The sequence below is a fragment of the Micromys minutus genome (genome assembly GCF_963924665.1).
Source record: "Micromys minutus genome assembly, chromosome: 10".
NCBI lineage: Eukaryota > Metazoa > Chordata > Mammalia > Rodentia > Muridae > Micromys > Micromys minutus.
This window is the reverse complement of record NC_137979.1, coordinates 63,228,003-63,248,308: the sequence shown is the minus strand read 5'-3', so window position 1 is coordinate 63,248,308 and position 20,306 is coordinate 63,228,003. Positions and strand designations below refer to the sequence as shown.

At 52.7% G+C, this 20,306-nt stretch overlaps 2 protein-coding genes across 3 annotated transcripts in view; one reads left to right on the top strand and one right to left on the bottom strand.

The window, feature by feature from the left end:
* The window catches only part of DNAH17 (dynein axonemal heavy chain 17), a gene marked incomplete at both ends in the record, with an annotated part of 105,900 nt that extends 95,445 nt beyond the window's left edge, over positions 1–10,455 (top strand). The window contains 7 exons of the mRNA XM_080924155.1: positions 256–447; positions 6,303–6,482; positions 7,081–7,263; positions 8,162–8,344; positions 8,590–8,733; positions 9,046–9,271; positions 10,208–10,455. Of these exons, the coding sequence (XP_080780281.1) occupies positions 256–447; positions 6,303–6,482; positions 7,081–7,263; positions 8,162–8,344; positions 8,590–8,733; positions 9,046–9,271; positions 10,208–10,455 (1,356 nt within the window). The remainder of the gene's footprint in view (positions 1–255; positions 448–6,302; positions 6,483–7,080; positions 7,264–8,161; positions 8,345–8,589; positions 8,734–9,045; positions 9,272–10,207) is intronic.
* Positions 9,756–20,306, bottom strand: part of PGS1 (phosphatidylglycerophosphate synthase 1) — a gene marked incomplete at its 5' end in the record, with an annotated part of 33,530 nt that continues 22,979 nt past the window's right edge. Inside the window, 3 exons of one of the 2 annotated variants that reach the window (XM_080924156.1) lie at positions 9,756–10,300; positions 13,896–14,025; positions 17,911–18,059. In XM_080924156.1, the coding sequence (XP_080780282.1) occupies positions 13,906–14,025; positions 17,911–18,059 (269 nt within the window). In that variant the 3' untranslated portion in view covers positions 9,756–10,300; positions 13,896–13,905. The remainder of the gene's footprint in view (positions 10,301–13,895; positions 14,026–17,910; positions 18,060–20,306) is intronic. The other variant, XM_080924157.1, reaches the window with a different exon arrangement.

Here is a 20,306-nt window from a genome sequence, read left to right as displayed (position 1 = left end):
CCAGTCTGGATAACGTGGGTTCAATCCGCAGAACCTACAGGCAAGCATGCAGGCTGCAGAGAACAGCATCCGACCTGCACACACACACGCAACATGAGCATGCATGCACGAACACATACCGTGCCGCACACATCCACAGTAAATCAGGTTTAAACATATATATATATATTGAGGGTAGGCATGAGTGCCTGTAACCCCAGCACCCACAGGCAGAGCCAGAGCCGAGTGTCTGAGTGGAGCCGCCCCTCTTGACAGGACACCCTGGAGATGTGCACCAAGGAGATTGAGTTCAAGTGCATCCTCTTCGCTCTGTGTTACTTCCATGCCGTAGTAGCCGAGAGGCGCAAATTTGGTGCCCAGGGCTGGAACCGGTCCTACCCCTTCAACAATGGGGACCTCACCATCTCCATCAACGTGCTCTACAATTACCTGGAAGCCAACCCCAAGGTGAGGCATGCAGGGTCCGAAGCTTCCCCGGCTACCTGGGATGGGACATGACCGCTCCCTCCTCCCTCGGTTTCCTGGGGGAAGGCAGTTTATTTAGAAGTGAAGGCAGATGTGGTGCAGATCAGGCACGCCACCAGGAGCCGTGAGCTCCATGAAGTAGTGCCTGTAGGTTTGCTGTTATGCCATGGGGGAAGTGGGGAGGAGCTGGTTGCTAAGGGCAGGGTGTGGGTGGGTCTCCATTCTGATGGACAGTTTGGGTCATGTGCATCTGTAGTACACGTGTTCTTCCCCATGATGCACCTCATCTTAACCATGTACATGCCCAGTTATATATAAGCCCAAGATGGTAGACAGGGGGCTGGAGAGATGGATCGATGGTTAAGAGCACTTGCTGCTCTTTCCGAGGGTCAGTTCCCACGACAGGAAGACTCACAGTCATAGAGGAGGCTAGGTATAGGGGCTTGCCCAGCACCTAGGGCTTCAGGGAATATCAGGCCTGCCTGGCAGTGCTTCAACCTCCCCTACACACACACACACACACACACACACACACACACACACACACGGCTCCTCTGACCTAGCCTCTTAATCCTCAAGTCGACTTTTCAGTCCTCCCACCCTGTCATCCAGGCACCTGCATGTATGCACACACCCACACACATTCATGCACGTACATTTTTTTAAGTAAAAGTTTTTCCCCTCATCATTCATTCAGAGGACACAGTCCGCCACACCATGCCGGCATCCAGAACTAACAAAAGGGAAGTTACCAAGGTGCTCTGAAGAAAGGAGTAACCTACCCCACTGTTTGGAGCACCTGGATGCAGATGAGGGTCCCAGGGCAAAGTGTGGTTACCTGCCTCCCTCCCTCCTGTCCTTCCGGCCCTCCCTCTAGTGCACCCCTCCCTTCCTCTTAGCCCCTTACCTTATGTTTAAAAGATGTTGAGGGGGTCCCAGAAACCAAAGGGAATCTGAAGACTCAGGACCTGTGACTCCGCCACAGTCCCTCAGCATCGTTACCCCACCACCATTCCTATGGCGGGGGTTCTTAACCGACACACACACACACACACACACACACACACACACACACACACACACACCTCACCCCCGAAGCTGCAGCTGCAGCTTTCCTGCCATATCTTGAGAACCTCATCCCCAGGAACTCCAGGCTACAGGCTTGCCAGTGTCTAGAGTCAGACCCAGGTTTGGGGAAGGGGGACCTCACAGGTCCCAGAGGAAGACAAGGTGCTTCTTTGTGTTCTTACAACTAGTGGGACTCAAGCCACCACACATGCCAGCGGCTGCAGATGGCAGTGCGTGTTGACTTCAGGTGGGTGTGGAGGTGCACGCCCACAGTCCAGATGCACATGCACTGCCATAAGACTGAGGCAGGAGGATCTCCAGTTTGAGAATAGATAGCACAGGCAACCTCATCTTTAAAAAAAATAAAAAGCTATGGGTGTGGCTGGGTGGTCAAATGTTGGCCTCACACACAAACAGGACCCTGGATTTCAACTCTAGGATTTGGACAACAGCAGGCAGGTGCAGGAGTCTGGCCACACACCAACGGGGGCTGTGCTGGGTAAATCTTGGGGCCACCTGTGACCCAGTTTGGGACAAGACTGTGGAGTCTGAATGTTCCGCTGCCTGCTGAAGTGGAAACTTAGGGGCTCTTTGGAGAGTCAGTTGTCTCAGGTGTGCTGGGGAAACACATGAAGGAGTGTTTTCCTGAAGGTGAACACAGGTGAAAGGCTGAGGCAGACTCATGAAGGAACGCTTAGCTGAAGCAGACACAGGAGAGAGGATGTTCTGATAAATCGATCACGTGAAAGGACTCATGATGAAGGATCACTCACCAAGGACACACATGCATTGGTCTGCCTTACATTTCGAGTTGCACTGGTCGGGACTCCATTGAGATTAAGGCACCGAAAACCTTCTGGTGCAGTGCTGCAGCTTCGGGCCGCCTCGGCTGATGGGTAGTGATGTCAGCTGACACAGACCCATGTTGTGAGGCTAGACCCATGGAGGACACGTGGTGTTTGGAGGGTATAAAAAGGACGCGACAGTGACGGGCTGAACCTGGCTTGCGGATAGAGCTCGAGTCTTCACTGATCACTGCTTTGCTGAGAGACGCACGGCTGAGAACTTTTCCCGGTCCCTCCTGCCAGTAACTCGTGCTGAGGCCGGGGCCTGGCTGTCTCTATTAGGCAGCGCCACCACCACAGACTCCTGTTTGCTAGCCTGACTCTACCGAGGTGGACCTCTCGATATCACTGAATCAATCTGCCGCTGCTACTGTGAGCTGAACTGCCAATTTCCAGACATCACGGATGGGAATCGCCCCCAAAGAGCCTTTCTAAACAGGTCCACTTCTCCTGGAGCCTTACCTCTGAGAGTGGGCGGTGGGCTAGAAGGGAAGTTAAAGTGTTTAAGAACCATCATTAAAAATAGGATTTGGGGGGAAAAAAAAAACTTAACAGTTACAGTCCACTGAATAGGAGGCCCTCTGTGAGCGGCAGTCACCCAGTTGGGTTTGGCGGCCACATATGTCTGTAAGTCCCTGGAACTTGGACATTCATAAGCTACATCTAGCTGCAGCCCCCACCTCTCATGGTTATCAGGACCCATCACCCCAGAAGTGGGCTCAGACCTAGAACTCTCTCCAGAAAAGGCCGGAGGGTTACACACACCAAGACCCCAGGCTTCTCTACATCACTCTTGGTGCCCCCAATTTAACAGCAACAGAGACTGTGGGTCCCAAAAAGACAGACCCTGAGCAACTACTCCCAGGCGGAGGGGCAAAGGCACAGAGCCATGTGCCACCATATATGGCATCCAGTGAACTTGACCTCCAGAGAATGTGACAGCAACCAGGACCCAGCACTGCTTTGGGGTGACAATTGGTGCCAAGCCAGTGCAGAGTAGACACGAATCTGTGCCTGCAGACTGGGATACCTCAGGTGAGCCGCTCAGCCTCGGAACCTGCTTCTTCAATGAACAGGGCTGACAACCTGCATCCAAGCTTCTGGGGTTACATGAGGACCAGATGTGTCTTGGGAGTCCTGTCCTACTTCCCACCCCCTTAAGAAAGCTCAACAAAGGGCATGGTGGTGAATGCCTGTTACCCAGCCCTTGGGAGGCACAAGGAGGAACATCTGGAGTGTAAGGTCACCCCCAGGTCCACAGCAAGTCCAAGGTCAGCCTGGGGTACAAGGGGAGGTGGGGATCAAATGCAAGTAGAACAGCCCAGGGTCAGGAGAGGTCACTGCCTGTGGGCTCCCCCGCAGTAAACAGGCAATGGCTGACATTCACCATCTAATACAGCCATCCTCACAAGATCCTTGCTGGCATCCCTTTGAGGACCACTCAAATGATTCTGCAGGCAGATGGGAGAACCCTCCCATCTTCCCAGCCTAAGAGGCCATCACAGAGCCTCCTTGGTGGAGGCTGGGCAAGAAGATGCTGCCTGGACCATGTATGTAACACATCCAGCCGGGCTGGAGCAGGAAGGCAGACTGGTGGGGGGGGTACCACTACCTGCAGGACAGTCCCCACCTGTGGCGATGAGGTGGTCCCTGGCTACATTTCACCCGTGGTACCCCCAAGCCAACATGAACAGAGAAGATGCCAGCCGAGGGTCTGTGGGGAGATGGCAGGGAGAGGTGGTCTTGCCAGGCGTGGTAAAGACTTTCCACCACAGGAACACACACAGGTTCCAGTCTGCTGAGAAGAACATCATGTCCTACGACGACAGGCATGTCCCGACAAGCGTGTTCTGTCCCGCCTGCGCTGGCTGACCTCCCTCCTTCAGAGCTCAAGGCTTGGGGGATCCTGAGCACTCTCTTGATACACAGGTCACGTCTGATCTAAGCAAGCATTGGTAGTGATGTCTCCAGTAGACAAGCTCTGCACTCATGCCTGTCCTCTGAGGACTGCTCCAGGGCTGTGCAGCAGGTGGGGAACCCACCCTGTCTCTGGTGGCCGGTCCCTGAGCCCAACCAACTGCCTAAAAAGTTGAGAAGACCAGAAAAGAAGCTTTGATGAGGGCTGGAGGGAGAATCAAGGCCAAGAGCGCTGGCTGCTCTTGCAGAGGCCCCGAGTTCGATCCCAGAACCTAGATGCTTCACAACTGCAACTCCAGTTCCAGAGGATCTGATGCCCTCTTCTGGCCCCCACAGGCACCAGGCACACACGTGTGGTTCACAGACAGCACCTGCCCACACACATTTTTAAAAACACATTTTAAAACCAAACAAAAAACCTTTGAAGTTAGAAAATGACAATTCAAGACTGGAGAAATGGTTGGGGGTGGGGGAAGGGGTAAAGTTCTGAATGTCCAAGTGCAACAACCTGAGTTCAGATCTGCAGTGCCCACATAAAGCACCACTGTAATCTTGGCAGTCCCACAGAGACTCAAGTCAGATAACCTGGGGCACACAGCAGTAAAGAGATTTTATATCAAAGAAGGGGGTGGGTGAGGACCAATCCTCTGACCTCCATATACGCGCCACGGCATGTGCTGGCCCCCACCCAAGCTTACACACACACTCACACACACCTTACACACCTCACACACACACACACACACACCACACACACCTCCCACACACACTCACACACACCTTACACACCTCACACACACTCACATATACCACACACCTTACACACCTCCCACACACACACCTCACACCACACACACCTCCCACACACACTCAGACACACAAACCTCACACACCACACACACTCATTAAGATGAGAACTCAGAGCATACTGATGTTCTGAGTGAAAGTTCACAAGACTAAATCAGATAAATGGTTCACCAGCCTATTTCACCAACACACCCATGAAACGTTCTCTGGCAGGACACTGGGGTGATTGTGGAAATGCCAGCCACCATCCTGGGGGAAAGGCATGTGTGTCCAAACAGACACAGGTGGCACAGTCCTGAAGCAGGGTTGCTCACACAGCAGCTCCGAGAGCTGGGATCTACAGGTTGGACCAAACAAAGAATGCCTCGGGAACAAGCCTCACCTGTCACAGGTCCGGGAGCCTGGGACTTTTCCTAAAGCGGCTGCCAGAAAATGAAGATGTGCAGATGTGGCTCCCTTCTCGCCCTCAAACTGCTGTGTGCAGCAGGAACAGGCCACAGGCCACATTTCCTGGCTTTGTGGATAAAGGGATGCATGAACCAGGCATTGAAATACTGTGTGTGTCTCAGGCAGTGAGAGACATGGGACGAGGCAGAGATGGGATGAAGTGCAAGGAGAGAGAGGGGAGACCCACCTAACCCATGAGAGAGCTGGTGCCACACTGTGTGCACACATACATATATATAACATACATATATATACATATACATACATACACACACACACACACACAAACACAATTGTGAATAAGCAAAGAAAGACACCAAGGCAGTTCCAAGGAGGTCAGGTCCACAGACAACTGTCTGGACTTAGAGCCAAAGTTTTGGGGTCCAGCAACAACTCTTTCATGAGCACAATCCAACTGCTGTGTGGAGCCCAGACTCATGGTCAAAGCAGACAGAGCCCAGGAAACCAAGAAGGACCAGGTAGCCCATAGCAGCCTGGCATCAGCTTGAAAAACCCCCAAGAGACATCCCTGTGGAGGAGGAAACGAGAGGCTGAAGCCAGCCTGAGATGGTAGCCAAAGCAGAGGGTCTCCGAGGGGCTAGCCTGAGCTCAGAGGGGCCAGCCTGAGATGTCAGACATGGAGGAGCAGGAATCGAGAGAGGTGCTCCTCAGCTACTAGGTGGTGACAAAGCAGCCTGGGAGGGAGCAGGTCCTGCGGGACTAACTAGCCCCACACCCTCCCCCCTTTCTCAGGTGCCCTGGGATGATCTCCGCTACCTTTTTGGTGAGATCATGTACGGAGGCCATATCACCGATGACTGGGACCGCCGGCTGTGCAGGACCTACCTGGCAGAGTACATCCGTGTGGAGATGCTGGAAGGGGAGGTGTGGCTGGCCCCCGGGTTTCAGATCCCTCCAAACCTGGACTATAAGGTAGGGAGAGGTTCTCCTACTTGGGGGCCCACACCACAGACATCCTACAGATGTTAGAGGTGTTGAGGAGTGACAGAGTCCCTGCTTAGCATGTTTGGAGGCCTGGGTTCTACCTCTCAGCCCTGCATAAGACCTGTCATAGTGGCCCACAACAAAAGCCCAGCACTGGGGAGGGCTGACCTAGGAGCTCAAGGTAGGGAGTTTGAGGCCAACCTGGGCTACACAAAACCCTGTCTCAAAAACAACAAAAACGAGGCTCAGAGGTTAAGAGCACTGACTACTCTTCCAGAGGTCCTGAGTTCAATTCCCAGCAACCACATGGTGGCTCACAACCATCTGTAATGGAATCTGGTGCCCTCTTCTGACATGCAGGCAGAACACTGTATACATGATAAATACATTTTAAAAAGTTAAAAAGAAAAAGGCTTTCAGTAACGGAGCATGAATCCAAGCACCCAAAATGAGGCCCTGGCAATGAGGAAGAAATTGCTTCGTATCTGGGGGATGGGTAGACAAGCAGGACTCCACTGGGACAGACCACGTGGGAGATGCAGTGAGGAAACGCCCAACAGTCTGCTCATAAGCCACCCTTTCCCAGGGATACCACGAGTACATCGATGAGAACCTGCCCCCCGAGAGTCCTTACCTGTATGGCCTGCACCCCAACGCAGAGATCGGTTTCCTGACAGTCACCTCGGAGAAGCTGTTCCGAACAGTCCTAGAAATGCAGCCCAAAGAGACAGATTCGGGAGCAGGCACTGGGGTGTCACGAGAGGAAAAGGTAGGGCCCGTCTTGTGTCCCTGGCAATAGAGGCGGGTAGGGCCTAGAGCCATGGGAGTACAGTGCCGCCCTGGCTGGAGACAGCATCTGGGCAGCCTGTGAGGCTGGTGTGCTCTGTCCCGACTTTGGGAACTAAATTCGGACACCGGTGAGATCTACAACTGGTCCTAGGCATCACTGGCCTACTACTGTGGGCCCAGAACTCTCTGGTGTGACAGGGTGGTTCCTCCAGGACAAGCTCAGAGGATGGTCTGGGCACAAGCAGTCAGGTGGCTACATCTCAAGAGCACGGTGAGGCTCTTCTGCTTGGTTTGCTTCAACACTCACTTTCTTACATTGTGGGAACGATCTGTCACACATCAGCTAAGCGCAAAGCTAAATAACAAACAGGCCAGAATGGGAGTCCGAAGTCCCTATTCAGGGTCTGAAACTTTTATTGACATATTAATTTGGCCAGAAATCTCCTGCTGAGCCACACCTGTAATGTGTGCACAGACCTGTAATCTCGGGACTCCAGAAGCTATGAGGCAGGAGGACCTCAGGTTCAGGGCCACACTGGCATGGTATGCCGGGTCAGACTGAGATGTACTGATGGGACGGTGGTGGGTGACCACTGTGTGTGGGGACCGTAGGACAGTCCCATGTCCACAAGAGCACCCAACAGCGTGAGCAGTTGCACCTGGAGACACCAGGCTACCAGGCCTGATGCCCTCACAGCTCTGGTCATGTGGCTGCTCCCGGTGATCCCACGTTTCCGACTCCCCAGCCCACTGGCCTCTTCCCCCTCCAAGATTCAGGCAGGCCTGTGAACTTAGGTTTGAGCAGCTCTTTCCTCTGATGTGTTGGGGGTGCTGTCTCGGTCGGTGATGTCACAGGCTTGCCTGGCACTGGTTTCCAGGTGAAGGCTGTGCTGGATGACATCCTTGAGAAGATCCCAGAGACCTTCAACATGGCTGAGATCATGGCCAAAGCCGCTGAAAAGACTCCCTACGTGGTGGTTGCCTTTCAAGAATGCGAGAGGATGAACATCCTTACCAATGAGATGCGGCGCTCACTGAAGGAGCTAAACCTGGGACTGAAGGTAAAACCTCCAATGTCCTCCAAGGCACAGGCTTGTCTGCAGAGGGACAGCTAGCCACACAGCACACCTCGGATCTCCAGTCTGACCCTTGTCTGAGCCCTTCTATCCCTGGTCTCCCAGCCACAGAGCTTAGTTATGGCCTGGCCATGGTCTCAGGAGGTGCTACCATGCTGGCAACTCAGGCACACAGCAGAGGGCTCAACACTTACCACATCTGTCCTCCAAAATGTGACTATGCCCCGTAGGGTGAGCTGACCATCACAACCGACATGGAAGACCTGTCCACCGCTCTGTTCTATGACACTGTGCCCGAAACCTGGGTGGCCCGGGCCTACCCCTCCATGATGGGCTTGGCGGCCTGGTATGCCGACTTGCTGCAACGTATCAGGGTAAGTCACAGGACTCTGGAGCCTCCAGGTGTCTATGTGCCATGGCCTCAGAGTCCCCACTGGCCACCACAAACCAAAGCAGGTGGGAAGGCTGAACCCAGCCCCTCAGATGTCTGATCAGGCAGGTGCGACTTCCCAAGGAGAGAGACATTAGAGAAATGAGTGCAGGAAGTCCAGGGGAGTCCCTCAGAGATCCGCCCCCTTTAGAAAGCAAGCTGCTTCTGGGTCCAGGGCCGAGCCACTCTCCGAGGAATGCCCTGCAGGCACAGCTGAGACCCCTCCCTTCCCTCAGAAGCTCTTGTTTTCTTCCAGGAGCTTGAAGCCTGGACAACAGACTTTGCCCTGCCCACCACCGTGTGGCTAGCCGGGTTCTTCAACCCCCAGTCGTTCCTCACTGCTATCATGCAGTCTATGGCCAGAAAAAACGAGTGGCCCCTGGATAAGATGTGTCTGTCTGTGGAAGTGACCAAAAAGAACCGGGAGGACATGACTGCTCCTCCCCGAGAGGGCGCCTATGTGTACGGGCTCTTCATGGAAGGTAACTTGTCTACCCACTAAGCCGTAGATGAGACAGGGTGGGCACAGTCCCAGGCAGGGGTGGTCTTGTTGCCACACAGAGCCCTTGAGGGGACTGGAGGATTGTTAGGACTCCGTGGGCAGAGGAAGACCCCATCCCAGAAAAGGCAAACCTCGTTCCAGCCGGCCTGGGCTCTAGCCCAGACAGGAGCATCTACGTGTATCGGATGTGAGGAGGAATATGGCCTCAAACCTCAAGCTGGAGCTTTGCTGAGTCTGGGGCTCAGGGCATGTGGCTGACCCTCAGCCAGGGCCCCACCTCTGCCAGCCAACACTCCTATGAGGCACCCCAGGGCAAAGGCTTCAAGGAGGAAGACTGTCTAGGCCACCCACCAAGCAAGGACAGTGGGAGAGCAGATCAGTAGGACATGCAGGCCACCCGAGGGTCATGAGCTCACTGCTCACGTCACTTGAACAAGTACACAACAACCATTCTCCATGTTTATTGTGATTCCAGTGCCACACTGGACACATGAACAGCAGACAGTATTTATATGTGCACATATATAACTTATTCTCTATGTACAGAGCAGACCTTGCACAGGGAGGCTCAGGAAGGGGCATTGCTGGAGCTTGGGCTGCGGTCAGTTTTCTCTGCACTGACACTGAGAAGGCTGAGATGAAGCTCTGGAAAGATGCAGCCTCAGAGCCATTACAGCATGCAGAGTCACCTCGGAGTCCTTGGTTCACACTCCTCCATGTTTGGCACTCTCAGACCCTGCTACCTGGCCTGAACGCTTCATGGCTTTCAGTCACTGGCCTGTCTCTGAAAAGAGTGGGGAGATTGTAGGCCAGGCCTCTCCCCCTACCATGTCTCCCCTTTTCATGGTCAGCACTCCAAACAGTGGGTTCTGCCTCCCCTGGGGCACCCAGACCCTCAGCTTCATTGTCCCCACAGGAGCTCGCTGGGACACCCAGACCGGAGTCATTGCTGAAGCCAGGCTCAAGGATCTGACCCCAGTCATGCCCGTCATCTTCATCAAGGCCATTCCTGTGGACCGAATGGAGACCAAGAACATCTATGAGTGCCCCGTATACAAGACGCGCATCCGAGGACCCACCTATGTCTGGACTTTTAACCTGAAGACCAAAGAGAAGGCGGCCAAGTGGATCCTGGCGGCCGTGGCGCTGCTCCTGCAGGTGTAACTGCACCCGCAGCGTGACCAAGACCCAATCGGAAACCTCACTTTGCAACTGATAACTGTTGACTTTACAAACCCAGTGCACCTAGGCTATGGGAGTGTACAGATTAAAATATTAAAATCACAGTGCCAGTCTGAGTCACTCAGTGCCCAATGCCACATACAGCAGCTGAGGAGCAAGCATCCTGGGAAATAGATAGCCCAGGAACATATCTCATGCAAGCGGTAGGTGGGGTTAAGGTGCAGCACTCACCCTTTGGACTGATACAGAACACGAAGTGCCACAGCCAGGGTATCAGGTGCTCCCTCCACCCAGTAGCATCTACACTGAGCCTCAGAACTGCAAAAAGCCAGCCATGACAGAGGTGCCACACAGCCATCCTTCCCCCACTGAAGCCACCAACAGGGCAAAATAAGGACAGTAGGAGCTGTCACCACATGCTGTGCTCTGGGGCCAGGGTTTCTCAGGCCTGCAGTAGGGCAGCAGCATTACAGAGTAACTAACACCCCTCCTAGTCACACACATGTCCCTGTAAATGCTCCAGGCCTAACTGTGGGGTGGCTATGTGGGCTACTTGGCGTTTTTCCCCACCTAACACCCAAACGTAAACACACACAGCCCTCCCTTTGAAGCCAGCAGTGGACTGCAGCCCTGTGGGCAGCCCTCTTCAGTAGGCACCTGTCCCTAGTGATGCTGGGCTGAGGCCTCACTGCCAGGCTGGTTGAGTCTGTTCGCATGGGAGCCACGTCTGAAGACTGGGGGGCAGATGTGGCAGGTGGCACGATGATGGGAGGCGGACAAGAGGACACTAGGGTGATGGAAAACTGCCAGTAAAGCCTCTAACTCCAAGGGGGAGGGGCGCTCCCTACATCATTTTCTGGGTTTCTAAGCCTTCAAGGTTACAAAGCAAAGCAACCCTCCTTGGGCACTGCCCCACCCAGCTTGTCTGATCTTCTGGGAACACGTGCCTGAAGGGCAGTCACCTAAGGGAAGAGGTCCTGGAACCTGAGCCCCAACCAGAAACAGCGGGAATCTAACCTCCCTGGAGAACAAGGAGGGAGGGAGTTTCCGGAAGCCCTACAGCTGGGCACCTGCCTCTGCTGGCCAGGAGGGGTCGCTGCAGCTCCCTCAGATGGCGCAGCCAGCAGCCTCCAAGCAACTTGTTCCAATCCCTGCCAATAACACAAAATGAATTTTTCTAATCTAGCCTTGACGCCTGAAATAAAACCGTAATTTACCTCACACATACAAACTGCGAGCTGACAAAATTTCCAGACGTCCTAAAGGCGTCTACCTTTTTCCAGATCTACCTGCAGGGATCTGGAACAAAGTGCTGGAGTCAGACCTGCAGAGGAGTCCCAAAAGGCCTGAGAGTGAGCAGGGGAGCAGGTCAGAGGAAGGCCACTCGTCCAGTGCTGCCTCTGCGGACAGAAGCCCAGTCCCCTACCCGTCACTGGTGACAGCTGGGCCTGGGTCGCACATAGTGTGAGTGCTGCTCCCTGAGAGCCCCACCTTGTCAGCAGCTGAGAGCAGTGGTCCTGGCTACGGTTAGGTGCTCCTGACTCTGCAAGCCCCTGCCTCAGCACTCACTGCTGCAAGCCCCCTGCCTCAGCACTCACTGCTGCAAGCCCCCTGCCTCAGCACTCACTGCTGCAAGCCCCTGCCTCAGCACTCACTGCTGCAAGCCCCCTGCCTCAGCACTCACTGCTGCAAGCCCCTGCCTCAGCACTCACTGCTGCAAGCCCCCTGCCTCAGCACTCACTGCTGCAAGCCCCCTGCCTCAGCACTCACTGCTGCAAGCCCCTGCCTCAGCACTCACTGCTGCAAGCCCCCTGCCTCAGCACTCACTGCTGCAAGCCCAGTCAGCCACAGCTGTCTGCACTGGCTCCCGGAGACCCCGGAGGAATGGACAGGCAAGCACCTGAGGGGACCTGCTGTGAGGAGGTACAAAACAAGCTGGAACCTAACAAGATGGTGGTGCACACCTTTAACCCCAGCACTGGGGAGGCAGAGGCAGGTAGATCTCTGAGTTTGAGGCCAGCCTGGTCTACAGAGTGAGTTCTAGGACAGCCAGGGCTACACAGAGAAACCCAGTGTCAAAACAACTCCCCTCCCACCCCCAAAAGGCAGCAGCAATGGCAACTTCAAATCTTATGTCAAACCAAAAACACTAAAATGAGCCAGGTGCACTGATACATGCTGGCAATCCCAGAACTTGAGGGATTGAGGCAGGAGGATTACCATAAGTTTGAGGCCAGCCTGGTCTTATTTCTCTGGGCTTACACACACCTTCTGGTTAGAAATGAATCTGTATAAAGTGTGATGCTGGTGTAGTTTAAGCCACTTGCAGAGGGAAACCGTATGCACTGGGTTTAGAAACACGGGCATGTGTCATCAGAAGGGCAGAGCAGATGCTGGAAGGAAGGGGGTAAGACTGAGCCGCTCACGGCTGGCCCACAAGTGCATCTAGTCTACATTTGTGTGACTGAAAACAACTAAAATTATGATAACAGGTTATTTTGTTTTCTCGAGACAGGGTTCCTCTATGTAGTCCTGGCTTTGCTATAACTCCCTCTGCAGACCACACTGGCCTTGAATTCACAGATATTCTCCTGCCTCTGTCTCCAGAGTGCTGTGACTCAAGGTGTATAACCACTGTACCTGGCTAATGAAAGTTTAAAAAAAAAAAAAAAGATGAAGTACTGAGTACTGCTAGGCCTGGTGGTCCACGCCTTTAATCCTAGCACTTAAGAGGCAGAGACAGGTGGATCTCTGTGAGTTCTGGGCCGGCCAGGGTTAGTGAGACCTTGCAGGAGAAGCAAAGGTCTGCAGACAGACCCCCGGCGCCTCCCCCAGGGTGCACTGGTCCAGACACCCCATGGCTCATGGTGGTCAGCTCCAGTAAGGGGCACTCTCCACCTGCTGGACCAACCACACTCTCCCAGTGCCCAGGCTCCTGGGCAGGCAGAGCACACTACATGACCAACGGGAACCTCAACTGGCCTCTCTACTATCACATTAACCTGATGCATACACACCAGGGAGACAGGGTATCATGTTGTGTCCCATCACGCGTGCAGGAGCGTACACCACACACACCCTTAGCTCACTCCAGAACAACTCCTCCATCTTTAAGCACTGTCTGTCACAGGGCCACACCACACATCATTTTCGAGCAGGGGATAAAAGAAGCCCCTCTATGCCCTTGCCCCAGGGCTACCCTGAACCCTTGTGCAGGGAGATCAGAAGGAGACAGATGCTGCTGGCAGCAGCAGCACCCGAGGGGGTTTGGGGGAGAAGCAAAATCAGCACTTGCTTTAAAACTGCTGTCCACAACAGCCCAATACTGTGTCAAGCAAAGGAAGCAGTGGGTAGACAGGGCTACAGGGTCCCAAGGATCCCTTCAGAATACTCCTGGTCTACTCTGAATTCCCAACACCTACCTGCCTGTTCTCAGAAGAAGTTCTTGATCAGTGGGGTCACCATCTTCACCCACAACTTGACTTGCCGACCCGGCTGCTCAAAGGTCGCAGAGGATACCACACCGGACCGCAGATAGAGCTGCTCTTGCTCCTGAGAAGAGAAAGAACAGTCAGGCACTAGGTGTGGGTCAGCCTGTAGTTCCTAGACACTTGGCACAACAGAGATGCCCATGGGACTGGTCAGAGATGCCATCTACACGGCCTCCTGCAGACTGAGGCCGAGGGCTCCGCCTTTATACATCGCTGATTTGGCTCAACAGTTAAAGCTGGTGGAAACTACTGTAGATGTTTACCCCTCATGAGATAAATTAGTGTAAGTCAAAATAATAAGAAACAGGGGTCTGGGGTGGGTGTCAATCAGTGGTGGTAGCATTATTAGCTCATCGTGTACAGAGCCCGGGCCCCACCCAACACAGAAAAGAAGTGCCTAACACAAGGCAGGGTCCCTTCCAAACTGCAGGTCAGTGCTGTTAGTATCAGTGACCGCTGCTGAAGGAAAGTGACACTCGCCAGAGCTAGTCCCAAGAAAGCAACTGTGATCTCACCCATACACTAAGATTTTTACAGACACTTGTGCAGCCACATTTACAGTGGAGAAAGGCTGGAAACCACCTAAATATCCAGTATTCGCTTATAAATTAACCCAGATGACAAACCAGTGTCAAGACTGACGCAATCAAGTAACAAGGTGACAGTAACCAGACATGAGACAGAAAACATATAGCCCAACGCATGACTACCAGACAGACACCACAAAAACCAGACACAAGACACACAACAGACATATAGCTGGTCCCACGGAACACATGACCTCCAGACACTGAATCCTATACACACTCAAGTCCCTGAATCCAACAGTGGTGTGTACATGCTCACACAGACATGCTTTTATCCTTTCTTCAGTGCTGGCCATTAGGCCTAGAACCTCAAGCGTGCTGGTGGGTAGAGCATTCCACCACCCAGCCACAGCTCCATTCGTCTACTTTAAAAAAAAAAAACTCTAAAATAGGATCTCACTAAAGTACCTAGGCTGACCTTGATACAGTCCTTCTGTGTTAGGCTTCCAGAGCTGCTGGGATTATAGGCCTGAATCACCTGGCCTGCCTCTCACACAGACATTTTATGTATATATCTGCATATAGATGAGTGTATACATGCAGTGCCCAATTCCCTGGAGCTGCCGTACAGGCAGCTGTGAGCTCATCTCCAGCTGGAACTCAGGCTTCCAACACAATGCTGTTTAAAATATCTAACACAACTATAGATATGAGATGTAATATCCTGTGTCATGTATTGTACGATGTTCTACTGAACTCTTCAGGGAATACAAGACAGAGCCTAAGCATATCCATCCACAGTGGCTGGCCTCTTGGTACATGCAGGAGTGGAAGGCTGGGAGTCAGACCTGTCCACAGGCTCCCAGAACGAAGACAGAACAATCCAAATGAGTACCATGAAGACACAGTTTCTTCTGTTGCATACAAACTATAAACTTTTACCTTTAAACCCAGGGTTTAAAAGACAAGCAGACTCGCAGGTGGATGGCTGCTGGTGAAGGTGCTTGTTTCCAAGCCTGACAACTCCTGTGGTAGGAGAGAACTGACTCCTTTAACTTGTTCACCCATGTTATGGCATATGTGTGAGCGTGTGAGTGAATGTGTGGGTGTACACAGGAGGGATGGTAATAAAAGAAAACTAAGATATACATGTTTGTCTCTGATCCTATAGGTTATGGGTCCCCTACAAATGCTGTTCTCTTCTGCCCTAAGTTCTGGAAGACACTGCTCTGAGCATCTGGGCCACACCTACACCCATTCTGAGGGTCACAGCTTAATGACCATCAGCATACACAGGAGGCCCAGACAGAGCCTTGCAGGGCCACCATCATCCCACACTGGAAGGGACAGACTCATCACAGTTCACTCCAACGAGTGAGAGAATATGTCACTGAAGACCTTGCAAAAGAGTCTGAGGCTTTGCCCACACAGAGGTGGAGACCCAGGGACAGCTTCACCTCTCCTATACTTTCTTCAATCAAACTTGTGATGGTCACAGAGGCAGCATCCTGAGGCCAACGTCCATGCCAAACTTTCAAACCCTTGTCCCCACAGCTGGCTTCCTCATCTTGACAGTTCCAAAGGTTCTATGGGCCGCTGCTGTGGAGGAGGGGACTGGTCTGGAGACGTCTCCAAGACCCAACTCCAGCTCTGCTCTTTAGTAAACACCCAGCAAAGATCTCAATTAAATTACCAGAAATGCTTCAGTGTCCTCAGACACCACAACAGGGATGGAGAAGGAAGTCAGCTGGTAGAGGCCACAGTGCTGTGCAAGGAGTCTTTCTGAGGTCACAAGTGGAAAGCTATCCTCTGAACAAAACCAGGAAGCTTTCAGTTCTTACTGTCTGCTCTACGAGGGAGGGACTCGGGGTTCTGATAAAAATATCTTCCATTTTCAAGGCTCGATATATAGACAGGGCCCTTCCCTGGGTCCCAAGAGAACTCCAGCTGCCCTTCTGAGTGTGGAGACCACAGACCAGGGGCTGAGCATGCGCAGCAGCACACAGCACTCAACAACCAGACACTGAGGGTCAGGAGGCCAGCTGCAGGCCTTAAAGTATACTGAAGCAAATGGAGCCATCTAGAAACACAACTCTACTTCAGACCCTGAATCAATACACTAAAGAATGGAAGAGCTACAGCAGCATGAGCTGCCACCTTCCCACCATCAAAAGCCCTTGGGAGGCAGGTTTGGGAAGAAACTATCCCAAGTATGTCATTTGAGAAATCAGCTCAGACCACAACCAGCCTGGCCTTTCTCAAGATCCAGGATGTGGGTTTTACTCCCCATCTCAGGAAGTGGGGTCTTGTCAGTACTAGGACCTGGGGCACAGGCCTGGGCACTTGCTTGCCCAGTCTCCCAGAATTTATTCTTGCCTGGGCCAGAATCATTAGCAGCTCTCTCTGGGGAGGCATCTGTGCACAAAGCTCTCTGCACCAGTGAGAACAGTCCAGGAGACCAAGTGTCCAAAGCCGCAGGCTTATCCCTTCTCCACAGCCTGGCTCCAAGGCCAACAGTTACCCTGTTATGGGAAGCCCTTAGCTTGAGAGCTTCCTCAGTCATTTGAAGGAAATCTGCTAGCACACCCAATAACCCCATGGGCTACAGGGCATGGCTGTTGTCACTTCCCCTTACTGGCACCTGGCCCTCAGTGACAAGGTCCCAGACACAGGAGCCGATCCAAAGAACAAAGCAGTAACACCACTCCCCCACTTATCAGCAAAGTGCAGCAGAGACTCCCAAACACTGCAGTCTAACACGGGATACTGCAGTCTAACACGGGAGGGCTCGAACACAGAAGGAGCTGTCCCACTAGACTGGGATGTAAGCGTTCAATCTCTAAAACTCTTGGTAAGAGCTCACTTGTATAAACTGACCTCTAACTTCCACACAGGTTTCATGGCACACCCATATCACACTCATACACATCTCATACACACATAATATACAGTTAAAAAACAAACCAAAAAGCCAATGGGGCTCTTGAGGTCTGCCTGGGAGCTAGGGCCCTGTACCTAAGACTCCAATGGGAAGTTCCTACAAAGGGCACAAGCTTCCAAGACCAGAGCAGAGGGCTCTGCTGCAGGAGAATTCACAGGACAGCATGTGTGAATTCTGAGCTTTCTGTTACCTGCTCCACAGGAAGGGTCAAAGCCACAGCCAACCGTGAGATTGACCTTCACTTTTAGAAAAAACTGGACACATGCTCCAGTGAGGAAACGGTCGTCTCTGTAGCACAAGAGGGAATGGCGACAGGCAACGTACAAGCCTACCCTGGCTGTGTGGTCAACATTCAAAGGGTTAGCCTTCCAAGGTTTCTCTTAGACTTGAGGGACACAGGGTCTCTCTCAGTTTACTGTCTTAGCAAGATGCCTGTGAGGACAACCGTGTACCCAAGAGGCCCACCACTTCAACCAACCTGATGAAGCTGCTGCTGCAGGGCTCGGCTCTCCGTCACGATGGCAATCTGGGCCTCCAGGTCCCGGTGAACTGACCTGTACCCAAAATTAGGAGAGCCAATCAGCGTGAGGCAGGGCAGGCTACTCCCTGCCAGGTACAGCCAGAGGCCTGCAGGAAAAGGAAATGTGCAGACAAGAAGTGAGCTCAACATCTGCCAGGTCTTTGCTACACACTGCCTCAACCTAGGAGGAAGCAGCCAACAAACCACACCCCTCCTGCTGCTACTGCTGAGGTGCTGCAGACAGCTGAGTGGCAAGGCCATTCTCTCTGCCACTCTGGCTGTGGCTCACATCCCTAGCTCCCTTTGAATGAACTTTGGCAACGCTGTACTTGGGGTCGTCCCCTCCCGTAACTGTTCCCTAGACTTCTCTCCAAAGAGGCCACTAGCCCCAACTAACTGCCTGAAGCATCTGCCGGCAGAGTGAGCTCAAGGTCCCTACAGACCAGAGCCGCCATCCCTCCTGGGAGCCCAGAACAAACAGGTAAGTGGGCTCTGCCCTACCTAACCATATGGTCATATGCCACATGGTGGTCGAGGCACTTGGTAAGACCAGGTCTGCCTATATACAGCTGCCCACCTTTCTACATCAGAACACCTAGGGGTTTGCTCATCCCTCTAGTTACCATCTGCACCACAAAAGAAGCATGTTACCAGGACTGGAGAGATGGCTCAGTGGTTAAGAGCACTGGCTGCTCTTCCAGAGGCCCCGAGTTCAAATCCCAGCAACCACATGGTGGCTCACAACCATCTGTGATAGAATCTGATGCCCTCTTCTGGTGTGTCTGAAGACAACTACAGTGCATTTATATGTAATAAATAAATCTTAAAAACAAAAAAAAGAATGCTCATCACTTTTTTTTTTTTAAAAAAAAAAAAATGCTCATCACCTTTTTTTTTTTTAAAAAAAAAAAAAAAAAGGAAGAAACATGCTACCAGTGGGTACCACAGAAGCTGCCATGTCACAGTATATGTGGGGACATTTCTGTAATGACAGTCATGGATTCTAGCAGAATCTTAAGTACTACCGGGTATGCCCATGGCAGGTCCCATTCTGCACTCTCTACTATGATCTCATGCTCCAAGGTGTCACAGCCAAGCCCCCACAGAACTAGTCCTGACTATCCATCCTCCCCAGGCCTAGCCTAGCCTCTACCCTTCCCATTACTAGCCTGAGGAAGCTTATCCAGGAAGCCCAGCCAGCTCCCCGTGGTCCTCCCACCACAGATCCTCCATCAACAAGATCCCCATAGAGCCCACAAACATCCCAAATGCATGGCCTGTAAGTAACATACATGCTGCTACAGCAGAAAACTGTTTCCTAATGTCCATGCAGAGCAGAGAGTTTCAAGAACTCCTTGGGCAACACCTGACAGGGCTGCTGCTCACTCCTGCCCTAGAAGGCCTCAGCAAAGCCACATGCCTGCTCTTTAGCAGACCTCGGTAAGACAAGAGGCCAGAGGCTGTTGTCCCTCCCCACCCCCTTGCTGGCAACTCTGCTCCAGACAGCTCTCCCTACGAAGGGATCCAGGCCATGTCTACTCTTGCACACCTCTGGGTTTTCATGTGTTTAAGCCTCTCCGTCCCCACCTCAGTTTTCCCACAGCATGCAACTAGGACAAAGAAGCCTTGAGACAAGAATCCTTCCCTCCCACTGTCACTGCAGGACTGTTGCCACTGTACCCAGACTGGGTCTGCTAGTTACAACTTGCCAACCACCTTCCTGATTTTGCTCAAAGAAGGGAGGGGGGACCCCCTCCATGGGCCAGGCCAATTCCTACATATGAAGAGGAAGATTTTCCTCTAGCACCTACTCCCAAACCATCAAACCCTGACACACTATGACCCTGGGGAGAAGGTGTAACCGCTGCTCCTACCACTACCTCCTCACAAGCCTAGACTGACCTTCAGGTGCCATCTGTCACTGAGCCCCAGCTCCTAGGCTGACCTTCATGTGGATCCTCTTTAGAGACATTTTTAGCCTACTGTCAGTCCCAGCTCCTCACCCCAGGGCCTTTGTCCCTAATGTGTCCACCATTCCAGGAACTAGCGAGAAAAAGATAGTGTGGGGAGAAAATGGTGTTTGGGGGAGTGGACCAGGTTGGGGCTATTTCTAGAAGAAAACTTGTAAAGCACTGAGAGACACCTGGTAACAGGAGCCCACTCACCTTGTACAGGAGCCCTCCGCAGCTACAAACAGCTGGGCACTCACTCACCACAAAACAATAACGGAGACTCAGAGCCCAGAGAGTTTTGTGGCCTGAGACCTGAGGGTGTCCTACCTCTTGCCCCTATAGTCCTGTCCCTCATCAAAATGAAAGTGGAAGTGTGGAGCTGGCTCAGTTAGTTGGTTGAGT